This window comes from Fonsecaea pedrosoi (genome assembly GCF_000835455.1).
Source record: "Fonsecaea pedrosoi CBS 271.37 unplaced genomic scaffold supercont1.3, whole genome shotgun sequence".
Classification (NCBI taxonomy): domain Eukaryota; kingdom Fungi; phylum Ascomycota; class Eurotiomycetes; order Chaetothyriales; family Herpotrichiellaceae; genus Fonsecaea; species Fonsecaea pedrosoi.
This window is the reverse complement of record NW_013550613.1, coordinates 361,487-376,189: the sequence shown is the minus strand read 5'-3', so window position 1 is coordinate 376,189 and position 14,703 is coordinate 361,487. Positions and strand designations below refer to the sequence as shown.

Below are 14,703 nucleotides of genomic sequence, written 5' to 3'. Positions count from 1 at the left end.
TTATCTATCTGTCTTCTGTCCCCGTCGGACATGGGGGGTTGTATATTGTGTGCTTCTTGGAATGTCCTGGAATGGAGGGGGAATGAATGACTCGGGGGGACCGCAAGTTCAAGCGCAAGTTCGGACAAGGGCAGGTTCGCTGGATGCTCAGGTAGAATCCAACACGACTCAATTTAGCTGGCACCTGTTTCTCTATCGTATGAACTTGCGGTCCCGAATCAAGGTAAATACTTGCTGTCGAGCATTTTTACTAGTTGCAGCCTTGTTATCACCTTGGTGGCTTGTTCGTTGAGTGAGGATTCGGAGTTGGCTTTCTTTGTCCTATCAGGGAGGCGAGGACGTGAAGTTAGCGTTGCCTAAACAGGTGGTGGCGCTTTTCGGCCTGGTTCGCCCTAGAATCCGATGGAGGTTATTATGGATCGTTCTTCTGAGTCAGAGACTTCTTGAGATTTCAGGTGGCGTCGAGAACAATGCTATTGGCGTCACAGAATGGCTCTATCAAAGCTCGCAGCGTCACTCATTCATCTTCGAAAGATGTAGTTGAAAGAAACGGCGAGGAAAGAACCAAGGCGTCCAGGGCTTCCACTTGGATCCTAGGGCTGAGACCCTTGCAGCTGCAAATGGCTTGTCGTGATTGGCTCCCAAGAAACTCTAAGAGGTATACTTCTAAAGCAAGATACAGTCAGAGGTAGCCCACACTTTGGACTCGTCCAGGTAAGGAGACACGGCAACTAGGCTCAAAGGATTAGCATTCTTATTGAAAAACGCCGGAAAGCGAACCAATGAGACTACCCGGTCCAGCGAGACTAGACCGTCCGCCACCAGACGAAGTGAACGCACACTTGCTCGTCAAGACTACTGATCTAAAGTTGGGGGATTTTGTCTGTACATATGGGTGCACTTGACAATAGATGGCATCGAAGGGCTCATCAAGTAGTTGTCTGTCTATGGTGTGCGGTGGAGTGGGGCTGACGAATGAGAGTCCAACAAGGGTCACGGGTCTGTTCAAGGAGGTCCTTAATCCTCACATCTCGCTCACTCTCTCCTCTTCCCTATATCAAAATATCACAAAAATGTCGTGGAAGTCTGCGCCTGGTGCCATTCAAAATTTCTACATCGCCGCAAGTACCCCTGTTGTATTTGTATCTCACCCTCAACTTGCAGAACTACTGCACAATTCCCCCAGTATCCGGCATTGTGAGCCTCAGACGGTGAGGCTTAACTCACCACCCAAAAAACACACGATTGGACATTTGAGACTGCTTGCATATGCTCGTATTGGTTCGGGAAAGAAGAAAATCGTGTCTCGTCCCTTTCCTTCGAGCTCTTCACACGGTTTCTCTGAGCGATCCCGCAGTTTTTCAGTTCAGTCTTCATTTCAGATTTCTGTTCAAATTCCATGTCCACCAAGTCAAGGTGCGCACGTTGAATGTTTGGGATATTCTCTCTCTGCTCATTTGGCTTTGCAAATCTGGGAGTCAATCGTCTCACCTCCATTTCGTTCAGTTCTTTTGAGAACTATTGACCCGCACCTCATCCGGTTCGTTGAGGGTTTGGATGGATGCTGACAATGCACGGCAGACTTCGTCCCCGGCTGTCCCTCCCACTCCCCCGAACCCCTCCCGCCTCGCTCTCTCCCGCCGCAAGGAGGAGAAGAGGGAGAATAACGAGAAGAACCGAGTAAGCAGAGCGCATGACTCTGGCTCTGGGGAACCCCACGTTCAATAGAGTTACGGGCGGCACCCTCCATCGACAAGCAGCTGCTAATATATACTAGGCGAGGAGGAAGAGGCAGAGAGAGAAGAAGAGTATGTCTTATCCTTAAAGCACACCTAATGTACTAACGTACTTGTCAGAGGTGGCAAGGAAGGGTACGCTAGTGGCAACATACGCAGGTGGCATAAACTGATATGGTGTTTAGCCGCGAGGGACGCCGCCGCCAATCCGGTAGCATCTTGTCAATTTGTTAGCTGAGGCCCAGGAGGGTATCTATACCTAACAGATGGCGATAGTGAAGGAGGAGGTCGCCACCACCACCACTACCACCAACACCACCGTTGCCTCAGAGGCAGACGGTGTTTTTATCAAGACCGAGCCTGAGGCTGAGGCTGGGATGGACGGGGGCGAGGCTGGCAACTTCAGCCTCGGCGGCTGCCCAGTCACGAGGGTAAGTCGCCACACCCGCCAAGCCTATCACGTGACACTACGACTGGATGATTCGATTTTCAAAATTTTCTTTTCTCCAGACGCCTCCTCTCATTCATATCTTCGACATACAAATCTCGCTCTCGAGATTCTTTCTTGCCATTACTCACACTACTCTCAACTGACATTCACGCTCTTTGCAGGCGTAGAAACCTCTTTTCACAGTAAATTTCTGTGCATCACACCAAATTCAGCAACCAAATCAACCAACTCAACCAAATCGCAATCATGGCGGACAAAGGTCTTGAAGAAGTCCCAGAGTCTCAAATCGAGTCAAACTACGATGAAGTCACCGATTCATTCGATGCCATGGGTCTCAAACCCGAACTTTTGCGCGGTATGTCGTCCCACCTAGCCGTCGAACCCCCTGGCCCCTAGACCTCCCCTTGACCTCCAACCACTCCTACATGTTGTATAGATGCTAATTGCAGCAGGAATTTTCGCATATGGGTTTGAGCGTCCGTCAGCGATACAGGCTCGTGCAATCATGCCGGTGATCAAAGGTACGTTGTCGTCGCGAAAAATTGGGTCAAAAACTGACCGAAATCGACCAGGATCGGACGTGATCGCCCAGGCGCAATCCGGAACAGGAAAGACGGCTACCTTCAGCATCTCGTGCTTGCAAAAGATTGATCCCAACCTCAAAGCATGCCAGGCCCTGATCCTGGCGCCGACGCGTGAGCTGGCGCAGCAAATCCAAAAGGTGGTTGTGGCGATCGGAGACTTTATGAATGTGGAATGCCACGCATGCATCGGAGGAACAAATGTGCGCGAGGACATGAAGGCGCTTCAGGACGGCCCACAGGTCGTTGTCGGTACCCCTGGTCGTGTGCACGACATGATCCAGCGCCGGGTGTTGAAGACGGACAGCATGAAGATGTTTATTTTGGACGAGGCTGACGAGATGCTTTCGGTAAGTGCTTTTGCACCACCACCATCACCACCTAGGAGATTGCTAACAGATTGCAGCGCGGATTCACCGAACAAATCTACGACATTTTCCAACTCCTTCCCCAATCCACTCAGGTCGTCCTCTTGTCCGCCACGATGCCCCAAGACGTTTTGGAGGTCACGACCAAATTCATGCGCGATCCGGTCCGCATCCTCGTCAAAAAGGCCGAGTTGACATTGGAGGGTATCAAACAGTTCTACATTGCGGTGGAAAAGGAAGAGTGGAAACTCGACACGCTGTCTGATCTCTACGAGACAGTGACCATCACACAAGCCGTCATCTTCTGCAACACGAGAAGAAAGGTCGACTGGCTCACCGACAAGCTCCAGGCTCGTGACTTCACAGTCTCTGCCATGCATGGTGACATGGAGCAGGCTCAGCGTGATGTGATCATGAAGGAGTTCCGATCAGGATCCTCCCGAGTGTTGATTGCCACCGACCTTTTGGCGCGTGGCATCGATGTGCAGCAAGTCTCACTGGTCATCAACTACGATCTCCCTGCCAACCGCGAAAACTACATCCATCGTATCGGACGTGGTGGTCGATTCGGCCGAAAAGGTGTTGCCATCAACTTTGTCACCGCCGACGATGTTCGCATGATGAGAGAAATCGAACAATTCTACAGCACTCAAATCGAAGAGATGCCAATGAACGTTGCTGGTATGTTGTTACCTCTGTCTTGATATCTACTCGGAAACTAACTTTTGTCCAGACCTCATCTAATCACTCTCATCGGGCATGTGGATGGCGTTTGTTCAGATGTAGCAACGACTCGAGAAAAGTGGGATGAAGCCTGTCTCCGACTGCTTGGCTCAATGTTGTCGCTCACGAAAAAAAGTCATGTTTTTCTTATCATGAGGACGGACACTATCAGAACGTGACGGTCGAATGTTGCTTATGTGGGCAGATTTCGCAGGCGTTTCTGCTTCTTAATGTTTAGCTGACAATTGTTGTTGGCTGTCGCTCAACAGATTCCAAAGTGCATTCTCATGTACAACGCAGGAATGATCGTTTCTCTTTGCTGCTTTGCGATAGATAGGTAGAAAATCAAAAGGTTCATGTACCACAAAAAATGTCTGATGATCTTTGACATGCAAGGAGAACTTGGCACAAGGTTTTCTTTTCTTCAGAGAAACCTCCGTGTCGGTCAAACGCTCAAAATGCCCGTCACATCGCTTTCAGATCGAAAGATGACGGTCAACTACGCTATCGACTTACTTAGAGCCCATCAAATCCGTCGAGAAAATGTGTTCCTACATGAGCAGCTCCAGACGTGTGTCACAGAGGTTACAATGTTGCGTGAAGAGATACGAGATTCGACCCAACGGCAGACTGCCATCGAAAACAAGGTCAAATCCATCAAGGTGCCCATTGACGACCACGCTACAAAAGCCTCTGCCATTCTCGAGAAGCAGGAAACTCGGCTCAATGACCAGGCTCGTGAGATACGGGCAGTGCGACAGTCGTGCAGAGCGTTGCAAACCGAGACTTCAAATATCAAGGCGTCGTATCACGACGCACAAACGGCCCAGCAGACACAAATAGCAATTGTCGAGAAGCAAACGGTAACCCTCGAGAATCTGCAAAGAGCTCTTGATGACAAGGCAGATACCGCACTCGTCAAAGTTTTGGAAAGTCGCGTGAACAGAGTCTGGAGTGATCAAAATGCTGGCATTGTTGTAACAGACTCGGTCAGCCACGTTTCAGAGACTGCAGAGCGTATGAGCCCTGTTTATGAGCTAGGTACATGTCGCTCACAAGAAACTGCTGACCTCTTCGCAGATGAATCGGTTCAGGTTCGGGATTCCCTCCCTGACCGTTCTGAACCTCAGCAGGCTCGAGAGATGACACTCCCAAACGATCTCGACCTCGACGCTAATGCTCACACGATCAGCTATGCTGGTTATGAGTGCCGCGCAGCGGAGCCGTCCCTCAGAATGTTGTCACCACTCCCCATAGAGGCGTCGCGGCTCGCCGAGATCAAGACCCTCCGGCAGAGAAGATTTGACGGCTGGGACCATTACTACAACCAAGGTCAGGAACTCGTCCAAGCCCTGCCGCAGGACTTTGAAGAGACAATCATACACCATTTTGTGGAGGGACTCTATCAGAACACCCATAGAAAACAGTGTCAGCAGTGGCTCGACTCGAGTGGATGGACTTGGGCCAACGTTACCGCCTTTGGAAATCTATGCTCACAACTTCTTGCCAACGACACATCGGTGGAAACTTCGCGTCCGAGACAGACAGACGCAGGGCTTGCTGCAGTCGGTAAGTCAGGACAGCGTGTCGATGGCGTCGGCAAGGAGGCGAGAAACGGCAAAGTACCACGAGACACTGTTGATGCACCGCTGCGGCGAAGCCAACGCGTGGCCGAGAAACAAAACCTCCAAACGCAGACGGAAAAACGGCACGAAGTCGAATCGAACAGAGGTCCGCCGGCTCACAGGACAAGACAGGACATCACTCAGGGATCGAGGCTCAAGACCAATCCTGGCAAGGTTCCCGATGAGGCGCAGAGACAACAGCAGGCTGTCGACGCCACGGAACCGCGAGCGCCACCTCGGAAATCTGCAAAGGTGACTGCAAACCTCCAGGAGACAGGCCCCGCAAAAACCACGACCGTCTCAGCAAAGCGTCGTGAAAGCCACAAGAGGAGAGCCGTCGTCAACGAAATTGATCACCCAGCAAAGCGACCGAAGCCTCGCCCGACAGCGCCTCCAAATCATCACATCTCCCCCAAACTTGTGTCATTTCGCGAACAAAATGCAGATTCAATGGAAGAAAGCAGCAATGACGAGGGGTTTCTGCACAATGACCCCAAGCCTTCAGTTCCCACGAGAGTACGTCAACGGGCAGGGCACAGAAAGAGAGGGCTACCTCTGCCACCGCCACCAGAGATCCCTATTCTACCTACCACAGACGAAGAGTAGCTGGCCGAACGCAGTCACTGCGCAATACCTCTTGCACGGGTAGATGGCATGGAAACATTCAATGGCGCTGATGATTGAGGAGGCCGGGCATCCACTTTATAACTGGTCATAACTTTTTGGAAGTTTCAAGTCTCCTTGAAGATATATCCATCTTCGGACTCGTCATCCACGACATCGACATTGATCTTGGCCTCGACCACTTCAAGTCCATCCGCCTCCAGACCGCATTCCACCCTATCTCCACCTATGAGCGGCCCGACGCCTTTCGGAGTTCCTGTCAAGATAATGTCGCCTTCTTCGAGAGCCATGACCTTGCTGATGTCGCTCAGCATCCTGGGGATATTGAACAACATCAAGTTGGAGTTATCTTTTTGCTTGACCTCGCCGTTGACCTTCAGCCACAGCAGCACATTGTGAGGATCTGGGATGCGGTCGAAGGGGATCTCGTGGCTGATAGGTAGGAAGGTATCGAAACCCTTGGCGATAGACCAGGGAAGACCCTTCTTCTTTGCTTCATCCTGTACATTTCGAGCAGTTACATCGATACCCAGGAAATAGCACTTGATGTGGTCGAGGAACCGGGAATCGTCCGCTTGCAAATTCTTCAGCGGGGTCGGTGTTTCTCCAATAACCAGGCCAAGCTCAACCTCATGGTGCAGATTCACACCGCGAGGGCGGATGATAGGACCTTTGTCTGGTAGGAGGATAGAGGACGGTGGCTTGAGGAAGAAGAAAGGCTGTGCCGGACGCGCAGATGACAACTCGGTTATATGATCACTACACCAGAGCATGTCAGTATTTCAAAGTTGCATCGCTGAGAGGCGGGAGGGTGCATACGCATAGTTTCGCCCAATGCAGATGACCTTGCGACAATTTGCCTTGATGGAGGCCATGGAGGGCACTTTGCAATGCTGTATACCTAAGCCGCCGAGAGGGTGGTTGAAAGCAACTTACTAGTCACAAACAAGGTCTACACCATAGCCTTGGACATTGAAAACATCTGAGGTCTTCCCCTCAGTCTCCACTGTCGACCATCCGTCACTGCGGGAATTGTGTGCCTTGCATGACTGGTCAATCTGGAGGGCATCGGTAACTTTCGGACGGGCCACCAAGAGGGGGGGAGATGTTGGCAAAAACATTCATCCATTGTGCTTGCTGTGCACACCCTCACATCATTTGCCTTCCCTCGGTGTGTTCCTTTCCCATCTCTTTCTTTCCTGACCATTCCGCCGACTGTGTGCGAGTATGTTCGAGACGGTGCGCGGGTAAAGGAGATGATGGACCTCGCTGCTTTCGCCACCGCAGGTGACAGGTGACAAACTCTCAAGGGGGCGGCTAAAGCGGCGATCGGTTAGACCAGTACTCTTCCTTTTGTGCTTAAGTAAATATCGAACATTGCTGGACGGATGCTCATAATCTACCACCTTCGCCCTCGTCTGCTTCTTATTCGCTTCAACTGTGGCTGCTACCCACACTTGTAGGGCTTGAGGTCTCCAAGGTCCCCTTGACTGGTTCGTATTATGTATACTGTGACACCAAGAATCTCGCCCCCCATCCAACAAGACCAACCAAAACAATTCCGAGATTGAAAAGCTCTTCCTCGTCACCTCGCAGCAAGGCTGAAGGACCACCTCTGCAAGGGACAAGGTCGCCTTCGCTCCATTTTTATCAGATCATGTCGGAGCCTGCGCGAACGTCACCATCAAGATCTTCTGTAATTGACGCAAAGCGACTGGACCTTATCCACATGCTGATTCAAGCCGAGTTCGGGAAGTAATAATATGGTTAGAACAACACGTCCATTCGGAGTGGTCAAGCTCAATCGAGATATCCGGCGGCTTTAGTTGTACGATGGCCGCGAGGTTTTCTCTGACAATAGCATCAACTTTGCTCGTACAACGAGCAATCATTTCCTCACGCCGTTCGTCATCCTCAAAGTCGAGGGGAAAAAAACTTCTCTACGAACATGCTCCAAAGTATCCTTCGATGCCGTGCTCCACGACGATGAAAGTGACGTCTGCCAATGGCACGCAGTTGTGGAAGTATACCAAAAACCGGCCCTATCTTGTCCATACCTCTGTCTATTTCCCTACCCGGCAGTGTCATATACAGCCTTGAACGGAATGTGTCTACTACCTTTCTAAAACACGGTTAAGGGGTCTGAGGGTCGAGGGAACAAAAAGGTGACAACTTGACAGCAGTCATCGGAAATGCCAAATAGGCCCGGCGGCTTACTAAATTTTTCGCAGTAAAGTCGGAGGACCTAGCTGCATTGCATTGTGCCATGGCCCAATACCGCGGTATCTGACGCAACTCGGGATTGTGGCATCAAACGATGCAGTTAAGAAATGACCCTCTTTCCATGGCTAACCGGAGCTGTCCTAGAGAATTTGGAAAAGAGAACGACGGCGTGGATGATATTGCGGACGATGTTGTACGATTTGACATTCCAAAATGGCGGGTACTGAAGGCAGCACGGAAAGAGGGGCGCGACCGCTAGGCTGAATGATCTGGGACTACGAAGGAGGAACGTATCCGAGAAAAACTCCAGAAGGGTACAAGCTTGCTCAGGTCTGGTTGGTTCGCGTGCTGGCGGAGTGATATGGGTCCAGCTTCAGACAGCACCACTCACAGCGCAAGCTCCAACCCCGGTCGCCTGCATGCCGGCAGGGCCGTTTACAAACCCCTGCCAGGCAATACTCGTACTCGAAGGCGTTTCCGCAGGGGTCCTGCGGTACGGTCCCATTGAGTCTTTATGTCGACCACTATCAGACCTCGATCTGTCGCACCAGTGCCTTTACGAGGTTGCTTCGATCTCACACCTACGACAATGGAAGCATCCTTGGCTTTCGATCGATTAGGCTTACTTCTTTCCCTGTCGGGCTTCATTCGGAAGAAGATCAGAGATGCGCAAAGTAGATATGTCCTGCGGTTCCCTGTCGTTACCGTGGACATGCATTATGGAACTTGTACCATGCATACCACACAATGTCGACGCGACGAGGAAGAGGACGACCTGGTGGCACTAACCCAGATTTCCTTTGGGTCAACCGGACCCCAGACTCTGAGAGACTCTCCGCCACCCGACAAGAGAGAGAGGAACTTCGAACCATTACTAGCCATGCTCGTCAATGGCGGGCTGCACTGCGACGTCAACAGAGGCTCTACAGTGCCCAAACTGAGGCAACTCACGCGCAGAGCATCGTGGGCTGGGGAAGGCAAGGCAACCTCTCCGAGACCAGCTCCGCCGAGACATCTGCGGCTCCTTCACCTGCCGCAATGACACAAATCACAGGAAATTCAACTGATCCATTCACCTATCTCGAGTCGCCGGATGATGCGTGGTGGTCGCACAATGCGTTCAGGTACGCCATCGACTCGTGGCTGCCGTCAGTGTTCCGAGACTTGGACGTGCTGGACGAGGCAATATCAAGCTCTGAATCCTGTCTCGCGACCATCGATCGAATCGTCCAGGGTTGCCTCGAAAACAGGATGCACATGTTCTCGCTGCTCGCCGCAAGCACAGGATTCTTAAAGTACGTGTTGCGGCTTCAGCTTGACCGACGTGACTCCCCCGAATATTGTATGGGCAAAGCTCTTCAGCATCTGCGACACCATCTGGCCGGCGCACCACAACCTAACGAGAGTCTTATATTTGATCTCAAAGCGCTGTCGACGTTTGAAAGATACGTGGACAATTTTGAGGGAGCTAGGACACATCTACGGATGGTTCAGCACCTTGTTCAGTCAGTCGGAGGGCTTGAGATTCTGGAACCGCCTATGCGCCTGGTATGCTGGCTGTGGGATCTGTTGGTAGCTGGTGGAACTGGGGAGAACCCCTTGATGCCTCTTACCTGGGATCCCGGTATGCTTCCACGCCAGCAAATGCGAGACGAGATATTTCCAGCTCTGGCTCAGAGCGGAATCATCCCCAGTGGCGCCGGTCTGCTTCAGTACGGATCATTGGTACAAGATGAATTGTCGCCCATCCTTGTCGACGCGATACAGTGGTTCCAAGTGCAGCAATACAACCGAATCCACAATTTCAGCCGATCTCCTATTGAGCAATGGGCTACGAGAAGAGCATATGCCATCGTCCATCGACTACTTTCCATGGCACCAAGTTCTCCAGGAGACAGATTGCAGGGCTTGCTGTCGGAGTGCGTCAAGCAGAGCTTCCTGATCGTCATAGCAGACACCGAAGCTGCAAGGAGATCTCGAGTACAGACTGAATCGCCCAGAAATCCTACTAATTACTCTTGGTCTGATGTTGGTCGCCTTCGCCAGGCGCTCTCCGCACTCGTGGAATCGGAGGAAAACTGGCAAGAACAACACGAGGAAATCGTCCTTTGGATGGCGTGTCTAGGTGTCCAGGCTACATCGACAACTATGCTTGAGTCGATTGCGCAACATGAACAGACAGCGCAAGCAGCAGCAGGCCCCTCGGCGCCACCGCCCAGCGAAGAGGCAAGCCCTCGAGAGTGGCTCCTCGGATTAGCGAGGCACATATTCTTCGAGCGGCGGAACCGAAATGGTGCATTGTCTTCACATCCGCCTGCAGATGACGACCTAGTACAACTCATGAGCCGCTACCTCCATAAATGCGAACCATCTGGACGGCCAGATATCATGGGGCTCGAAGAAGTGCTATCTCCGTGATTGAACCTTCGCGGCACACCACACAGACTTTCTTCAGTGAGCGTGGTTGATCAGCAGGACATCGCGGCCATCTGTCACCATCTCGCTGGGCTCCTCTTCTCTCCACTCCCGTCCCGCTTAGGGGCGAAGGGAGGCAACAAGGGAAGTGAGGAAGGAATGGGAACCTGCCAGCCTGCCAAGCAACAATCTGCGCGATATGCCAATACCAACGATGTACGAATCCGTACCTACGTGCCTACTTAGGTAATATTCCTAAATGGAGGTATTTAACCCGATCGGGGATGGTTTGGATGCACGCCTCGTCTGTGGCTGTGTCCAATCCCTCGTCTTCGCAGATCCCTCGCTACGAGCGACTTGCGCGAGCAATTATGGATTCTGAGAACTAGACGAAACCGACCTTATCATGCATCCAACACCAAACACCGAGGATCAAGAAACCCAGAAACCGGGCAGACTAGAGAGGACCAAAACATCCTAAACAGAAAACAGAATATACCCCCATCCTGTGTGATACCCGTGGCGGAGCCGCATGTACGACTAAAAAGCCCCTTAGAAGAATGAACTTGTTTTAATCATTTCTCTGTTCTATCCATGTCTTTTCCACCACGTCCGAGTCTAGCGCGGACCCAACAAGCAACCGAAGCAGCCAGAAAAGGAAAGCCACTAAGAGACGGGGCATGCTCGACACCTGTGGTACCTGCGATGAAGTCAATCTCATGCCGCTAACGATCGTGGATCCATGTGTGGACGAGAACATGGACATGGTGATCAGATCGAGATGGGACACGGAAAGACACGGACAAGGATGCTCATGATGATGATGATGATGATGATGATGATGACGACGACGACGATGCAATGATAATGAAGCCTTTAAGTTTTTTTTCCCCCACATGCTTGATGAGAAGACGAAAGACGCAAGACGGGGGACAGCAGACGGGAGCCACGAGCCCACGAAAAGCACACTTCGACTTGTTTCAACTTGACTTGAGTTGACTCGTATCCGTTTATGGAACGAGTATGTATCAAAATGTATTATGTATTAGCGAGATTGATGGATAGATTGATGATTGATGATTGATTATGTACCACTATATCGCCATGAATACTGATTACGATAGGTAGACAGATGAAATAAACGAGACAGAGAAAAGAGAAGAGAAGAGAGAAAGCTGGTCTTTGTGACTGCGTTGATCGTGTGCTCACCGACCTATTCGCGAACCATCAACCGCATCATGATCCCATCTCTCACCTCTTCTCGTTCACATCTAAAGGGGGCCAACCTCCATTCCCATCGTCATCCCAAGAACCAAACTCCTTTATCTCCCTCCGCTTCCGACCCAGTTCATGCCATGCCGTGACAGGCCCCGGTGAGGCCGAACAGCACGCAAGAATCCTGCGCCTCTGGCACACGTTGTTCCACCGCTGACCACGTCGTACAAGTCATCGGACAGAAGGAAGTCTTTGCAGCAGTGGCGTTGGCAGCGAGCTTTCCCCGAAGAACCGCGTCAAGATGACCTGGCAGCGTACGTGGGCTGTAGCCCTCTGGTCGTCATGCTTGACATATGGTGTCCAAGAGCTGTTGTACGAGTCTTGCAGGGGCTTGGAAACCGCGCAGTCGCGGTGCTAGCAGTCGCAGTAGCGGCAGCGGCAGCGAGGATCGAAATGGATACCATGCGACGGTGTGCGATCTTGGGATTCACACTTGCGGAAATGGCCCGTGAGAGAGAGATTTTCAGGGTGGTCTAGCCAGGGAGACATTCGGGATAAGGACTGTCCTGCGGTTTGCACTCTAGAGACGAGGCAGCCGTTCACTGTGACTTCATTGTACCGCAGGTGGGAGGGAGTGGTGATGATGGTGACGGTGACGTTGGTGGTGGCGTTGGTCCGTCCCATCAGAACCACTGTATTCTTGACGGCAACTTGATAGTGCCAGGGAACATGCTCGTTGAGCAACGTTGCTCCTATTCTTTGAAACCGAGAGGGGGACAAAGAAGGAAACATTATACCTGCCTCTGTGGTTGCCTCCATCTGAAAATGACTCGGCGAGCAGTCCGTCCCCATTCTTAGACTGCGAACGATGTAAGAACTGGACACTCACTCCAATGAGCACCAGATTTCGTCTTCCCGTCTGCTGGTGCTGACGGTGGTACCCGTGCCGTGTGTCTGTAGCCCGAGAAAAAGCCCGTACCTTGCTAGACCCCGATTCACGGTGGAAGGTGACTTGTCATGCACCTCAGCAGAAGATGATGCTGTGGCCCCATCACTGACGCCCCTTATGAGTGATGCGCGGACGGATGAATGGGAAGACGAAAAACCAGCCATTTTTCTTCGCTCAAACATCGGCGGAAAAGGCGGGCGCGCAGAACGAAAGAGCAAAATTGTTGGGCAGAGACAAAGATCTCAGGAGAGATGATGGGGGAAGCGGATGAGAGGGAAGTTGGTCGTAGCGGATCTGGGCGGATCTGGGCCAATCAAACCATCTGTCACAAGACAGCTGAGATGGTATTGTATCGGCACGGTATTCGTTCGAGTTCGGACACGGACGCCATAGCTATCGTCGTGGGAATCAGGCTGAGGTGGAGACAAGGAGGCAGGGGTCAGAGGGACGTGGTGTGGTGCTTGGTGCTCTGGCGTGGATTGATGGCTGGAACGAGGAGACAAGACGCCAGTAGGTTGTTCACCGCCCAGACCAGTACGAGGTATACAGGCTGCGGAAAAGTTGAAGAAACTGCGGAACCTGCGTGCCTGCGCGGTGCATTCAGCGCGAGGAGATAAAGAGAGGTAAAGACGCCATTGGCGGGTGCAAGACACACTCGTTTTGAACGATTTGACAGCTGCGGCACTCAGTTCCGTTCAGCTTTTAGAAACTGAGGAGAAACAAATAGACGGCGCAGCCTGAGCCGCCGTCTAGCCAACAAATCCCCCACACCAGTTGAACGCCGGATCTGCGCTTCCGGGCCGCATCCACATGCTCAAGCTTCTCCTCCTCGTTCCGTCCGTCCAACCATCGCTTCGCCGCACGCGTTACCATCGCAAGTCTGCTGGCAAGCACTATCCATCCATCACCGCATCACCATCCCCTCCTCTCGTCTCCATCTATCTCGATCAAACATCACCGTTATATGCGGGTCCGCAGCCTCATCCCCTCCCCGCAAACACCTTGTTGGCGACACATGCGGAATGTTCTCACTATCCTCACCGATGGTAATTGAATACACTCCCGTACAGGATTATTTCCTTGTTGCGGGGAAGATGTAGATAAAAGCCAGAATCCTGAATAGCACATCCACCCACGAAATGGTAGGCAGACACGATCGCGACATCGAGGCTTGAGAACCATCATTTCTCACCCCTATCTGTTCTCGAGACCTGATGGTGCGTCAAGCGTTTCTCTGGTTTATACACAGTCCCGAATCAGGATAGACGGACGTGTAAGGCCAAGAGAGGGACAACATCAGATTCCATCGACGATGTAGACAGGAGCACGAGCAAGACGCTACTTCGTACTGGATGCTCAAGATTATACATTTTTGGATAACGAGTAGATAGCGCATACATCGGGAGGTCCACGACTGGGAGGAAATCTCCCTGACTGGCATATGCCGCCACCACAAAGGAATGCCACTCTCGCTGTTAAAACCAGTTGCCTTGAGCAATGTATGAGATCAACCGCCATACCAAATGGACATTCCTCTCTATCACACACACGAAGTGTGCGGCAGGCCGATCAAAAGTTTAGCCCCCGAACAAACGTTCGGTAGGTCCTTTTAGATGCCACATCTGGCATTACCTCTACCCTAACTCCAGGCGCGCCCCCTCCCCCCCCAAAAAAAAACCGCGGACGAGCAGAACGTATTGAAGAAGGACGTGACGTCCAAACAGCGCTGGTGGAATTATTGACGATGACAGTCTTGGTATGCACAACGAGGAGCAGACCAGGTATGTCCCATT

At 51.8% G+C, this 14,703-nt stretch overlaps 4 protein-coding genes across 4 annotated transcripts; 3 read left to right on the top strand and 1 right to left on the bottom strand.

Moving 5' to 3' along the window:
• Nucleotides 1-2,433: 2,433 nt before the first annotated feature.
• Nucleotides 2,434-3,840, top strand: Z517_04004 (ATP-dependent RNA helicase eIF4A; the record flags this gene model as incomplete). Its single annotated transcript, XM_013429335.1, has 4 exons — nt 2,434-2,542; nt 2,637-2,708; nt 2,760-3,118; nt 3,175-3,840. 4 exons carry the CDS (start codon nt 2,434-2,436, stop codon nt 3,838-3,840), a joined length of 1,206 nt encoding a protein of 401 aa, XP_013284789.1.
• A 477-nt stretch (nt 3,841-4,317) lies between these two features.
• On the top strand, nt 4,318-6,090 carry Z517_04003 (uncharacterized protein; the record flags this gene model as incomplete). Its single annotated transcript, XM_013429334.1, has 1 exon — nt 4,318-6,090. One exon carries the CDS (start codon nt 4,318-4,320, stop codon nt 6,088-6,090), a length of 1,773 nt encoding a protein of 590 aa, XP_013284788.1.
• Nucleotides 6,091-6,215: 125 nt separating this feature from the next.
• Z517_04002 (uncharacterized protein) lies at nt 6,216-6,983 on the bottom strand (the record flags this gene model as incomplete). Its single annotated transcript, XM_013429333.1, has 2 exons — nt 6,216-6,867; nt 6,928-6,983. 2 exons carry the CDS (start codon nt 6,981-6,983, stop codon nt 6,216-6,218), a joined length of 708 nt encoding a protein of 235 aa, XP_013284787.1.
• A 2,095-nt stretch (nt 6,984-9,078) lies between these two features.
• Nucleotides 9,079-10,749, top strand: Z517_04001 (uncharacterized protein; the record flags this gene model as incomplete). The annotated part of the gene is made up of 1 exon (XM_013429332.1): nt 9,079-10,749. One exon carries the CDS (start codon nt 9,079-9,081, stop codon nt 10,747-10,749), a length of 1,671 nt encoding a protein of 556 aa, XP_013284786.1.
• Between the last annotated feature and the right edge of the window lie 3,954 nt (nt 10,750-14,703).